The 13,420-nt window shown below is 38.6% G+C and overlaps 1 protein-coding gene across 1 annotated transcript in view; it reads left to right on the forward strand.

Moving 5' to 3' along the window:
- Nucleotides 1-8,038: 8,038 nt before the first annotated feature.
- The window catches only part of LOC128247375 (chromatin complexes subunit BAP18-like), a 16,296-nt gene continuing 10,914 nt past the window's right edge, over nucleotides 8,039-13,420 (forward strand). Inside the window, exons 1-2 of the mRNA XM_052966761.1 lie at nucleotides 8,039-8,152; nucleotides 10,391-10,554. Coding sequence (XP_052822721.1) covers nucleotides 8,039-8,152; nucleotides 10,391-10,554 — 278 coding nt within the window. The remainder of the gene's footprint in view (nucleotides 8,153-10,390; nucleotides 10,555-13,420) is intronic.

A 13,420-nucleotide genomic window follows, 5' to 3' on the forward strand; every position in this document is an offset into this window, starting at 1 on the left:
ACAGTCTACCTTTTACTCTGAGCGAGAGGCCCTTTGTTACCAGCAGAGGTAAGAGCTCTCTGAACTTTGCCCAGACTATTCTTATTCTGGCAGCTCCACTTTCAGTGCACCCACCCCTGCTCCTGACCTGGTCACCTAGATAATGGAAGCTATCAACTACTTCTCATTTTTCTCCCTGGAATATGGCAGAAGTTGTTTTCTGCACATTTTCAGTGTTTATTGCTCTTGAGCATCTGCCACATACAAAAACTATCCTCCCAGTTAGCCTTCCTTTGATATTGCTGCACCTTTTATGTGTCCATAGCTTACACTGGGTACATCTTAGAGTTTCTACCTTTGCATATACATGTCTATGTGCCTATGTATATACATGCATGTATGTATATATGCATGTACGTATATATATACAAGGTCTGATCAATAAGTATCTGGACTATTGCCATAGTAACAAAGCTAAAGCATTCAGAGTAAAGCTGCTTGGCAAAGATTAACCTTAGACTCTGCTCTGCATGCACACTAAGTTATAATGTTTTAGTTCACATCTGTTTACGGCAGTGCTTGGAAGGAAGGTCTGTAGCGTGTGATCATCACATTGACCTTGACAGAGAAAGTTGGGATCTATTTCAAAACGTGGGCACCAGTTTTCATTTATGTTTTATGTAGTGTTTTTGGTACCGAAAGACTTTCAAACTTCGTATACTTATATATTTTGTGTTATAGAACAGAAAAAAATTTTTGTATTCGAATTTATTTCATGTAAAAAAATTGTCTTATTTCGATAATTTCTACTAATCACTGACGTCTATTCAGTTGAAAACAGTTAGCGCTGTAACGGTGTATATCGTATTAATCCCCTAACCCTAACCCTAACCCTAAAACTAACCCTAACTCTAGAATCCGAACTCTAAAATTGTTACACACATAGATACGCACAGCTTAATTTATTATATAAACAATATATGCGTATAAATTACCTTTAAACCGGATGAAATATGTCACAGGGAATAACGTTTTTATGACCGCCCAGCAGTAACTCTATTCAGCTGAATAGATGTCAGTGATTGGTTGAAATTACAGAAATACGACAACTTTAACATGGAATAACTTGCGATGTACGTTTTTTTGTTAAGAAGACTAAGAGTAAAAGATGTTTTATATGACACATTCTACCAGTGTCCCAAGTTTCAAAGTGTTTTGTTAGTGTTTCGTTAAGAAAATACTGGTGCCCCCGCTTTGAAATAGATCGCAAAGTTATCATGGGAATACCTGCTCAGAGTACTACGCAAAGTCGCAGAAAATGCATGGAATGGTGTGAATGAGCTGCACACAAGTGTATAAGTGGTTCAGGCGTGTCCAAGATGGCTGAAAAAATGTCGATATTGTCGAACGTTTTGGAAGAACCACAACCAGCGGAACTAAGTCGCAAATTTGTATGTAGTTGTGAGGGGAAACCATCGAATCACTATCCATGAGTTATCAGAGCATGTACAGATTAGTTACAGTTCAGTTCAATCCATTTGTCACTGAAGATTTGGGTACGAGACAAGTGTCTGTCAAGTTTGTGCTAAAACTGCTTTCAGCTGACCAAAAAGACACTTGGGTTTCAGTTGCGCAAGACGTCCTTGATTGTATTGAGAATGATAAAAACTTTTCGAAAACTTTGCGTAGGCCTCTGAGCAGGTATCACCAAGCTTTTGACAAAATTTTGTGGCAAATTCTCTGCTCAGATTTCTCTGCCTTGGTCAATGTGACAATCACACACTACACACCTTCCTTTCAAGCACTGTTGTAAAACAGCAGAAGTGAGCTAGAACGTAAAAACTTAGTGCAGAGTTCACTGTAGAATTCAAGGTCAATCTGTGCCAAGTGGCTTCTCTCTGCAGATACTTATTGATCAATCCACATATGTATGGCTGTATGTATATATATGTCGATATGTATGTATGTATGCATGCATGTATATTTATATACACGCATGTATGTACATATATATGCATGGATGTATGTAATATATATATATATATAATTGAAGAAATTGGAGTCAACAAGAAGGAGTACGGTTAGACAATTGATTTGATGCAAATTTTGTATTGACACAAGATGAATGCCCAATCTTAAACTTGGAAATATATAATACTACCAGATATTACTGGGCAACTCTGAAGGTATAAGAGCTGTACTCTACACTTTGAATACTGTACTCTACCATATTCCCAACGGAATATACCATTACTATATATGTACAGGGTATCCCAAAAGTCACTGATGGATTTCAGTTTTTAATAACTTCCTTAACTTTACAAATAAATGCATGAAATTTTGATACAATATAAAGGACATAATGGAAATTAATATGCACAAGTCAAATTTTGCAGCCCCACTACATCATATATGAAAAATGACATAGCTTAAATGGCAGCCTATTTCAGCTTTGCATGCCTGTACTCTTTCGAAAACTTGCACCATAACACCCTCAAAAGTTTCAGACCCCACTTTTCTGATTCCTCTTTTGATGTTCCCCTTGTCTTGGCAAGTTATTTGCGCTTTATTGCCATTTTCATAATATGCATATGAAATGATATATCATGACATATACTGATCCCCAAATCTCTCACTGCCTGTGACTCTGGGATTGCAGTGCCTTTGAGTCTTGTATACGCAAGCTGCAATGCATTTGTGAGTTGATAGTGCAGTGCTTTAAATTTTCCAGCATTAAACTGCATGTTGTTTTCCTCACTTGTATATTGCATTTAGGTCCTGCTGTAAGGTCCTGCAACACCATCTGGGTTCTTTATTGCCTGTAATAATTTTGTATCACTGGCTGTCTGAGTGACCATGGGCATGTCTTAGAGAGCTATTATAAACATTAATGGCCTCAAGACAGTTCACTGAGAGATACCACTTAGAATTTGTGTTTCCTTAGAAAGGGCACTATTGGCTGTCACTGCTTGACGTCTATTTTTTAAGAAGTCATGCAGCCTCTTTCCCAGTTTACCAATGATGCCAAGGTCTTCCAACTCGTGACATATTATTCCATGACCCACCTTATCAAAAGCAATTGTGAAATCAAGTTTATCAACATGCCATCTGAATGGTCAAATAGCTGCTTCAAAACCCAATCATGGTATTATAAGAGCTGTTTAAGACAACAGCTTCTTCTAGGATGGAGGCCATGCTGTGTATTGCTGAATAAGTCATTTTCTTCTAGGAATGTTATCAATTTCTATGTGATGATTTGTTCCATAACTTTACTGAAATGGGAAATCAGAGAAATTGGCCTACATTTTTTAGATTCTGCTCTACTCTCACCTTTCACAGAATTTATGGTAAACCTGTTGGGTTATTTCTGAAAACTTTATCCAACAAACCTGAAAGTGTAGCCTGTGTTGTGTCTGTATGGGAAGATAGTTGCTTATCTGCTTCTCATTGAAAAGTGAAAGAAATTGGAATATGATGATTACTTAATGCACTTTATATATACACTTTATATACTTTATGCACAGCACTCCTAAATTAAATTTTCACTCTTATTTTTCCATTTCCTCATTAACAGGCGCAGGAGTGGCTATGTGGTAAGTAGCTTGCTTACCAACCACATGGTTCTGGGTTCAGTCCCACTGCGTGACACCTTGGGCAAGTGTCTTCTACTATAGCCTTGGGCCGACCAAAGCCTTGTGAGTGGATTTGGTAGACGGAAACTGAAAGAAGCCCGTCGTATATATGTATATATAAATGTGTGTTTGTCCCCCAACCATCACTTGACAACTGATGCTGATGTGTTTACGTCCCCGTAACTTAGTGGTTTGGCAAAAGAGACCGATAGAATAAGAACTAGGCTTCCAAAGAATTAGTCCTGGGCTCGATTTGCTCGACTAAAGGCGGTGCTCCAGCATGGCCACAGTCAAATGACTGAAACAAGTAAAAGGAGAGTAACAAAAAAAATATCCCATACATATGATACATATGTATCATATGTGCATATATCTGCTATATAAATAAGCGTGAATATTTAACGGAATTGCACTTATGCGCATGTGATAGGTGATATAAAAAGCTTGGCTCAATTAAAAAGAAATGCACTTTTCACTATCCAGTCACCACCACCACCATCATCGTCTCTCTCTCTACCCTCTCCCTCTCCTCTCTATCTCTCCCTCCTCTCCCCTCTCCTCCCTATCTCTTTCCCCTCTCTCTGCCTTTCTTTAACCTCACCATCAGAACATCACCTCTCTTGCTAAAATTATATTTTTAACTCTCTTCCTACTTTCAACTAACTTTTTTAACCACATAACAAATATGTTCCTCCTGCATCACGTCATGGACACTTCTCTCTCCTCCTTTGCTTTCTCCATCTTTCTGTCTCACTCTTCGCCTTTTTCTCATTTTCTCTTTTTTCTTTCTCTCTTCTCTTTCTCTTCAACTGATCATGTGAAAGCATTACAATTACATTGCTTCTCTCTCCCTCTTTTCTCCCTCTCTCCTTTTCTTTCTAATCACATGAAAGCATTACCAACAGGCTAAGTAATGCAATGACAAGCAGATGTATTATCAGATGAATTTTTGTAAAAATGAATCTTTGAAAATATCTAAATGTAATTTTTACTGCACTTTATCTTGGAGAGCATCCAAAAAAAAAAAAAAACATTTCAATACTTTTTTTGTGAAATTTGGATGAATATATGACAGTTTTAGAGGGTCAGCAAACTGGTTGAAATCTTGCTTAATTGACCAAAATGAATAATTAGCCATTTGAAACTGAGGTGATAATCATCTTCAAATTACACAAATTAAAAGTGAATGTTGCCTATTTTTTGTAAGGTTCTTAGAAAGAAAACTTTTTTTGTCAATTTTTTCAATAGTTATGTAAAGCCTATTTTGTTACAAGTCACAAACAGTCAATTTCATATTGTTTTCAGACCTAGTTAAATCCAAAGGTACAAGCCACAGGGACTTGAGCTTTGGCATATTTGTAGTTGGTATAGAAAGAAAGAAATCCTGAGATTTTTGGATCTCACAACAGTTCTATATAATCTTAATGGACCGTTAAAAATGGTTATAAATGGTGGAGTTTTGGATCAGGATTTCTACATCAGTTGGATTTTCTCCGTTTTGATGGGTTTTTTTTCCATTTCCTGTTTTCTTTTTGGCTAATGATCTTGTGTGCTAGATTGACCGACTTGCACTTAAAATTCCCAAAACTTGTTAGTTACTTTGGTGACAACACTATTTATCTTTCTAGCCATCGACCACACTCTCTCCCACTTTCTCTTTCTCACATAGTGTTTCTCTTTTCACAAAAACTTTTTCTCCTCTCCTTAAAATACATTGTAATGCATATTTTGATTCCTCCCCTTCTTTCCCTCCCTCTTACTGATGTTATGACAGACAGACAGACAGATGGAGATTTGCTTCTCTCTTATAATGTAAGATTGTAAATCAGTTAAAGAAAAATATCATAGTGATATTTTCAGCAGAGGATAAATTTGAATATATGCCAAATCTTCTCTAATAAGTGACAGATCATTTAAATGGCTGGGAATTGAAACCAAATTGTAAACTGAACATACAGGAAATTTCTTAATCTTTAAGCATACTGATTTGCCCCTAGAATAGTTTCCTCTGCATTATTTTGGGGCAGCATAAGACATGAGCACCTACTGTTTTAAAATTGTTATAACTTTCATATTGTGTGTACAGATTTGATTTTTATGTATAAAGGAATGGATGAATAGTAGTTTTATGTAATGCATTAAGGATGAAAGAGTTACCCCTCAGAAATGTACCTCCTTGGGGCCAGTGCTTTCCTTCAATCAGCCAGGCATAGCTGATAGTATTCACTCAGTACATTGTTCTCATTTTGAATTAAAATAGCTTTCGTAATTTTCCAAATAACTTTCAAATCATATCTCTTTAAATACTTGCAATATTCTCTCCCTGTTTCATAACCCATGTGTTCCCAACTTTCATAACTTGTAATTCTTTAATTCATCAAATAACTTTCAGACCTTTAAATCCTTGCAATATTCTCTTTCCCTGTTTCATAACTTATGTATTCCCATACTTTGCCATGATTCTCTCCTTGTCTTATAACAAGTGTTTCACTAGTGTCTTCTTACTGCTATTTCTATTTCTTGTGGTGAAGCTGGCCATTACTTGTCCATGATGCAGCTATCCATTCCTGCCCCCACCTCCTATACTGGAAGTCTCTTCTCTTGTACTGGAAACCCCTACAGGCTCTGCCTCACTTTTGTACCAAAAGACCTGCACACCTCCGTCCCTCCCTCCCACCTCCACCAGTCATCCACACTACTGCATGCACCAAAAGGACATATGTTACTTAATAAATTAACAAACCACCTACCTCTTTCTCTATATATATGTTGGACTAATCAAGAGCAGCTCATTTACTTAATTTAAATATTGACCTATTTATATTTGCAGCAGTAACACTTATACTTACAATGCTTACATTACTCATCACCAATAGAGGTAACAATTTTAACATGTTTGAATAATGATAGATTAAAGTGAGAACAACTTTTGTGACATGTCTGTTATCAAACGATCACCGAAACCTTTTTTTCAGGTGCTGAATACCATCACTCCTTCCCATGTTCCTTTCCCAGTTTTCAGAGTTGACACTGTCAATGTAGACACATTGAAAGGTAGATTTAGCGAGATTGTTGAGATTCTTGAACAGAGACATGTTGATGAATGTTGCATCCTAGAGGTAAGGTGGAAAGGAGCTTCAGTCAGGTTCCTCACAGGGAAGACACATAGGTGTAAAATCTTCTGGGAAGGTAACAGTGACGGGATAGATAGTGTGGGCATACTTCTTGGAGAGAAATGGGTGGATAAAGTCATAGAGGTAGTCAGAGTGTGTGATAGAGTGCTTAAGTTCAAGCTAGTCTTGTAGAATAGTATAGCAACAATTATCTCTGCCTATGCCCCACAAGCGGGCTTATCGAATGAACAGAAGGACCGCTTTTATGATATTCTTCTGCAGGTTATCTCAAAGACGAGTCACAATGATCTCATATTCGTAGCTGGGGATTTCAATAGTCATGTCAGACAGCAGCCTGGTATCTTCCATGGTGTACATGCGGGCCATGGAATTGGTTTCTAAAACAAAGATGGAACAAGGCTATTGGAGTTCTGTGATGCAAACAACCTACTGATCTGCAACACCAACTCTAAGAAGCCAGCCAGTCAGTCACCTGATAACCTATCAATCAGCTGACTGTGCTAGCCAGATTGATGACATTCTCACCAGACGGGGATGCATGGTTGCTCTTAAATACAAAGACCCTCCCTGGTGAAGAATGTACCCCCTAGCATAGTCTAGTCATTAATAACATTAGATTCCAGGCCAGAAAGGTACCAACAAGCAGACCAATCTGGAAAAGAAGGATTTGGAAGCTTAAGAACCCTTCATATGGTTAGAGATTTAGGGACATCCTAATTGAGAAATTTGATGAGAGGGAGGAGGAGCTATAGACTTGTGATATAGAGGGCAATTGAGAATTCCTGCAGGACAGTTTACTGATGCAAAGTCCCATCCAGACCTATGATAATGTAGTGGTAGAACAATGCTGTAGACAGGGCCATTAGAGCAAAGAAACAGGTCTAGAAGAGTGCGGGTAGCAAGAAACTGTATCAGATAACCAGAAGGCAAGCTAGGAGGCAGGTATATCTAGCCAAGGGAGTAGCAGGAAAGAAGTTTGCCTATGTTTAGTGACATGAGGACCAAAGAACTGAAGCGTTTCAGGTTGCAAGACAGTGTGTGAGAGAAAACTGTGATGTCATAAGAGAGAAATGTGTCTGCATGGATGATGGTGCACTTGTATTTAATGATTCTGCAAAGAAAGAGGCTTGGAAATGCCATTATGAAAGCCTGCTGAATGTGTAGAATGAATGGGAGGAGGAGAGTGCCAAATGTTGACCCAGTTGAGGACCAGCTATCTGAATCAATAGTACCTTGGTAGATAAAGCAATTAAGGATATGAAGATAGGAAAAGCCCCTGGCCCATCAGGAATCATGGCTGAGCTGCTTAAAATATCTGGTGGTGTGGGTTATGGTCTAGTAACCCATTTTGTAAATCAGGTAGTTCATGCAGAAGTCACACCCAATGCCTTAGAAATAGTTACAAAGGTATCAAATTGTTGGATCATGTGATGAAAGTTATGGAGAGAGTCATAGCCCAACTAATTAGGGAGAGAGTTAGTCTAGATGAAACGCAGTTTGGTTTTGTGCTAGGGTAAAGCACCACTGATGCTAATATTTCTGGTAAGGCAGTTGCAGGAGAAATACATAACCAAAGATAAACCTCTGTACTTTTGTTGACATGGAGAAAGCCTTTGACAGGGTCCCCTGATTCCTTATCTGGTAGTCAGTGTGGAAACTACAGATAGATGAGTAGTTGGTGAGAGCTGTACAAGCCATATGCGGGGACGCAACCAGTAAAGTGAGGGTTAGCAACAAGTACAGTAAAGAATTCAGTTCATCATAGTCCACCTGGCAATAACAGGGAGCTCCTCTGTGCTGATAACCTTGTTCTTAATGCTGAATCACTACCGGAACTAGAAAAGAAGTTCCAGGTGTGGAAGCAAGGTATAGAATCGAAGGAACTTAGAGTTAACCTAGCAAAAACTAAAGTGTTAGTGAGTAGGAAGGCAAATAAATCACAAATCCCTTCAGGTAGATGGCCCTGCTCAGTCTGTAGAAAAGGTATCGAAACTCCATAAGATGCACTTGGTGTAATCTATAGACGCATAAAAGGTGCAGCAATATCAGAGGAAGGTTAACAGGGAAAATAAGCTTTTGTATGTGGAAAATGCACAGGTACAATAAACACCAAAAATGTACAGAAGATAGACTCCATCAACTGCTAGGTGAGTAAGCTAGAGGTAGTAGATAGCTTCCGTTATCTAGTTGACCAAGTTAATAGTAGAGGTGGATGCTCTGGGAGCATAGCCCTGAGAATAAGATTAGGCTGGGCAATGTTCAGAGAGCTCCAACCTTTGCTGGCAACAAAGGGCCTCTCTCTCAGAGAGATTGTATGGTGCCTGTGTGCAAACAGCTATGCTACATAGCAGTGAAACATGGGCTATGACAGTCAAGGACATGCATCGTTTTGAAAGAAATGCAGCCAGTATGCTTCACTGGATGTGCACTGGCAGTGTGTATGTTCAACAGAGTGTAAGCATCTTGAGAGGAAAGTTAGGCATAAAAAGCATCAGATGTGGTGTGCAAGAGAGACGACTGCACTGACATGGTCATGTGATGCGTATGGACGAGGAGAGCTGTGTAAAGAATTGCTGAGCTCTAATTGTGGAGGAAACCTGTGGTAGAGGTAGACCCAGGAAGACATGGGACAAGGTGGTGAAGCATGATCTTCGAACTTTGGGCCCCACAGAGGCAATGACTAGTGACCGAGACCTTTGGCAATATGCTGTGCTTGAGAAGACCCGTCAAGCCAAGTAAAATTGTTGTGGCTGATGCTTATGTCATGTAACTGGCACCTGTGCCAGTGGCACATAAAAAGCACTTTTCAAGTTTTGTGCCTCATGGAGGTAAAGTGGCTGAGCTCTGTGAGGCCTAATACTTGAAAAAGTATTGGGTCTCACGGAGGCAATGACCAAGACCTTAGGCATTATGTCACGCTTGAGAAAAAAACCCATCAAGCTGGGCAAAATCACATTCGTGGCAGATACCGATGTCATGCAAATTTCACCCGTGACGGCACATAAAAGCACCCATTGCACCTTTGGACTGGTTGGCATTAGGAAGGGCATCAAGCTGTAGAAATCATGCCAAATTAGACTGGAGTCTGGTGCAGCATGCTAGCCCTAGTCAAACTGTCCAACCCATACCAGCATGGACAACAGACATTAAATAATGATGATGATAACTGTAAGCACAGTCTACTTCCTCATCATCAAATAATTTTACCATCAATATCTTCGTGGCCAATTTCATTCAATAAAAGATCCAAAACACTAAGTTTGATTTCAAAGCTTTATTACTTCATGGTTAGTTTATAAACAATGAAATGGCATCGGAACACAGAAGTTTAGTCTCATTCTGACTTGAAAAGTAACCTGTTCTGGAAATAAATGGTGCAAAATGTTTATTTTAAGCACCCTTCCTAAAGCAACAAAATATGCCTACAGCTATATGGGAGAAAATCCATGGGTGACAAATTGCAACAACAGCGCAGAGAAGGTTAAATGTTTTTAAAAGTCTTCTGCAGCTTATAAGTACTCAAATATGACATAATGGTGTAAACACCTATCATAATCTGGTCAAGCTGAGTGATGTGTACAATGCAATGGCTGTAGCAGAGTTTGATCTTAATGATCAGAGGCCTAATGTCTTAACTTTAATTTCTGTTTGAATGCTCTCGCGCTACATTTTCTGTTGTGTATTGAAGATTCTCTTTTTATTTTTTATTTTCAGGTTGGGGAGATTTTCACTGCTGCTGGGGCAGCATTCAGTAGGTTAGGGGAGCTGACTATGTCTCTCCATCCAACAGCTGAACCAAACCCTGCCAGGTCTGTTATTGTAATTATTATTGTCTTAATTACCATGAACATCATTGCTATTGTTATCATCATCATAATCAGTGCTTGTTACATTTGTTTCTAATCTATTCCTTATCCACCACCTGGTAACATTCATCAAGCTATTATGTCATCATTTTCTTATATAATTTTCCAAATGAATTATTTTTATGCTTACTTCAAATCAATAGTGTTTGTCTATATTCATCCCATTGAGTTCTTATATTTCTCTTCAACCTATCATTTATTCAATTTAGCATGACTTTCTTTTACTGACAGAAGTATTCTAAGATACCTTTGGGTTGGTAGCCAAAGTTGACAAAGAATGAACTAGTGACATGTCACCACAACATACTCATAACTTGCTAGGTAAATGATATTCTTCCTCTGATGCAATTAAAAGTATCTATGGAAAGCTGACTGATAGTTTTAGCATAATTTTATATAAAAGTGTTTATATTAAGTTATTTTACTTTTATTTTGAAGGTTACTGCTAGTAACTACTTTTATGATGAATGATAACATTATTTCTGCTCTTCAAAGCTGATTTTATCAAATCTTATCTTTATTTTATTGAATTGATGTGGAAGAGATTTAACCTTTTAACATTTAAACCAGCCATATCCTGCTTGAATATTTGACCTATTTTATGTTCAGAAGGACAGGTTTGATTTCTCACACCTACCCTACAATATTATTCTACAAATAAACCCATCATCAAAATCTCAAAGCTCTGAGATAACGCATGACTAATTAAAAACAATGTGAATGAGAAAGCATTGCATTTGACAGAATAATCTGGATGTTAAAGGATTAATCATAATGACTTTTACTTGAATCATTAAATAAGCAGCATTCATTCTTAAACAGCATTGGATTGGTATTTGTCTTATTACATCTTGTAATTGTGATCCATTAAATTTGCATTAAAAAGTTATAAATATTTCAATAGGGAGGTTATTCTAGAATACTAATAAAATATTAGCACAACTTTAATTTGTCCTCATGCATCAGTGAAATCATTAATTTTGTTGCTTGTAATAAATGTACTCTTCATCTTTCCAGATAGTTGATAAAATAAAATAGCAGTTAGGTAGTTATATCCCTATAATGCATTGGAGAGGTAAAGGGAATTATGGTAGAAAACTTTTATTACAAGTTTCACAAACAAGGCATGAGTTGGCTATATGGTAACAAGTTTGCTTCCCAACCACATAGTTCTCAGTTTGTCCCACTGCATAGTACTCTTCTATAGCCTTGGGCTGACCAAAGCCTTGTAAGTGGATTCGGTAAATGAAAACTGAAAGAAACCCATTACATGTGTGTGTGTGTGTGTGTGTGTGTGTGTACACGCATGCATGTGTCTGTTTATGTCCCTATAACTTAGCAAAAGAATAAGTACCAGGCTAAAAAAAAAAAATAATAATTCTGGTGTTGATTTATTTGACTAAAAATTCAGGGTGATACCCCAGCATGGCCCAGTCTAATGACTGAAACAAGTGAAAAAAAAGTATTTAGATAACAATTACATTAATAAATAATAGATTTCAGGATAATACTATTACCTATTTCATAATGATAGATGTGTAGTGATTTAGTTAACCTAAATAAGATATGAACTTAGAGCCCCCAGTCATCAAACTAGATACAAATTAGGTAATTATGTTTCATGGCAGTGAAACATGTGTACGAACAGCTATGCTTCATGGCAGTGAAACATGGGCCGTAACTGCTGAAGACATGCGTAGGCTTGCAAGGAATGAAGCCAGTATGCTCCGATGGATGTGTAATGTCAGTGTGCATACTTGACAGAGCGTAAGTACCTTGAGAGAAAAGTTGAACCTAAGAAGCATCAGTTGTGGTGTGCAAGAGAGACGATTGCGCTGGTATAGTCATGTGGCGAGAATGGATGAGGATAGCTGTGTGAAAAAGTGCCACACCCTAGCAGTTGAGAGAACCTGTGGAAGAGGTAGGCCCAGGAAGACCTGGGATGAGGTGGTGAGGCACGACCTTCAAACATTGGGCCTCACCGAGGCGATGACTTCTGACCGAGACCTTTGGAAATATGCTGTGCGTGAGAAGACCCAGCAAGCAAAGTCAGACCTAAATCCAAGGCTTCTGTCAGGGGTGTAGCCAGCCCACTTATGCGTACCTTTCCTTCATTGGACACTAAACTCTGCTTGCAAAGACCTGTTGAGGCAAGTGAAATCGAAATCGAACTAAATTTGACGACTGGCACCCATGCCAACGTCGTCTCCTTCATTGGACACAAAACTCAGCTGGCGAAGACCTGTTGGGGCAAGTGAAGGCGAAATCGTGATGATACCTGTGCCCGGCGTCGCCTTCCTGGCACTTGTGCCGGTGGCACGTGTAAAGACATTCAAGCGAGATCGTTGCCAGTGCCACTGGACTGGTAAGTGGCACGTTAAATACACCATTTTGAGCGTGGCCGTCGCCAGTACCGCCTGACTGGCCTTCGTGCCGATGGCACGTAAAAGCACCCACTAGACTCTCGGAGTGGTTGGCGTTAGGAAGGGCATCCAGCTGTAGAAACTCTGCCAAATCAGATTGGAGCCTGGTGTAGCCATCTGTTTGATGAGTGTTCTTATTTATATTCTTCCTGATGAGATTGATGCATTGCTGACCATAATTTATCCTGTTGGACGTTTTTGGAGTGCGTCCATCAAAACATACGTAGAAGACTTCAAGATGGTTTAACTACATCCCAAGCATTCCTCTCCTTATTCAACTTTCCTCTGTGTGTGTGTGTGTGCATAAATATATATATGTGTATATGTGTATATAGATGTATATGTATATAGGTACACGACACTGCTTTTCCTCTTCCCAGGCTACA

Source organism: Octopus bimaculoides, chromosome 3, assembly GCF_001194135.2.
Source record: "Octopus bimaculoides isolate UCB-OBI-ISO-001 chromosome 3, ASM119413v2, whole genome shotgun sequence".
NCBI lineage: Eukaryota > Metazoa > Mollusca > Cephalopoda > Octopoda > Octopodidae > Octopus > Octopus bimaculoides.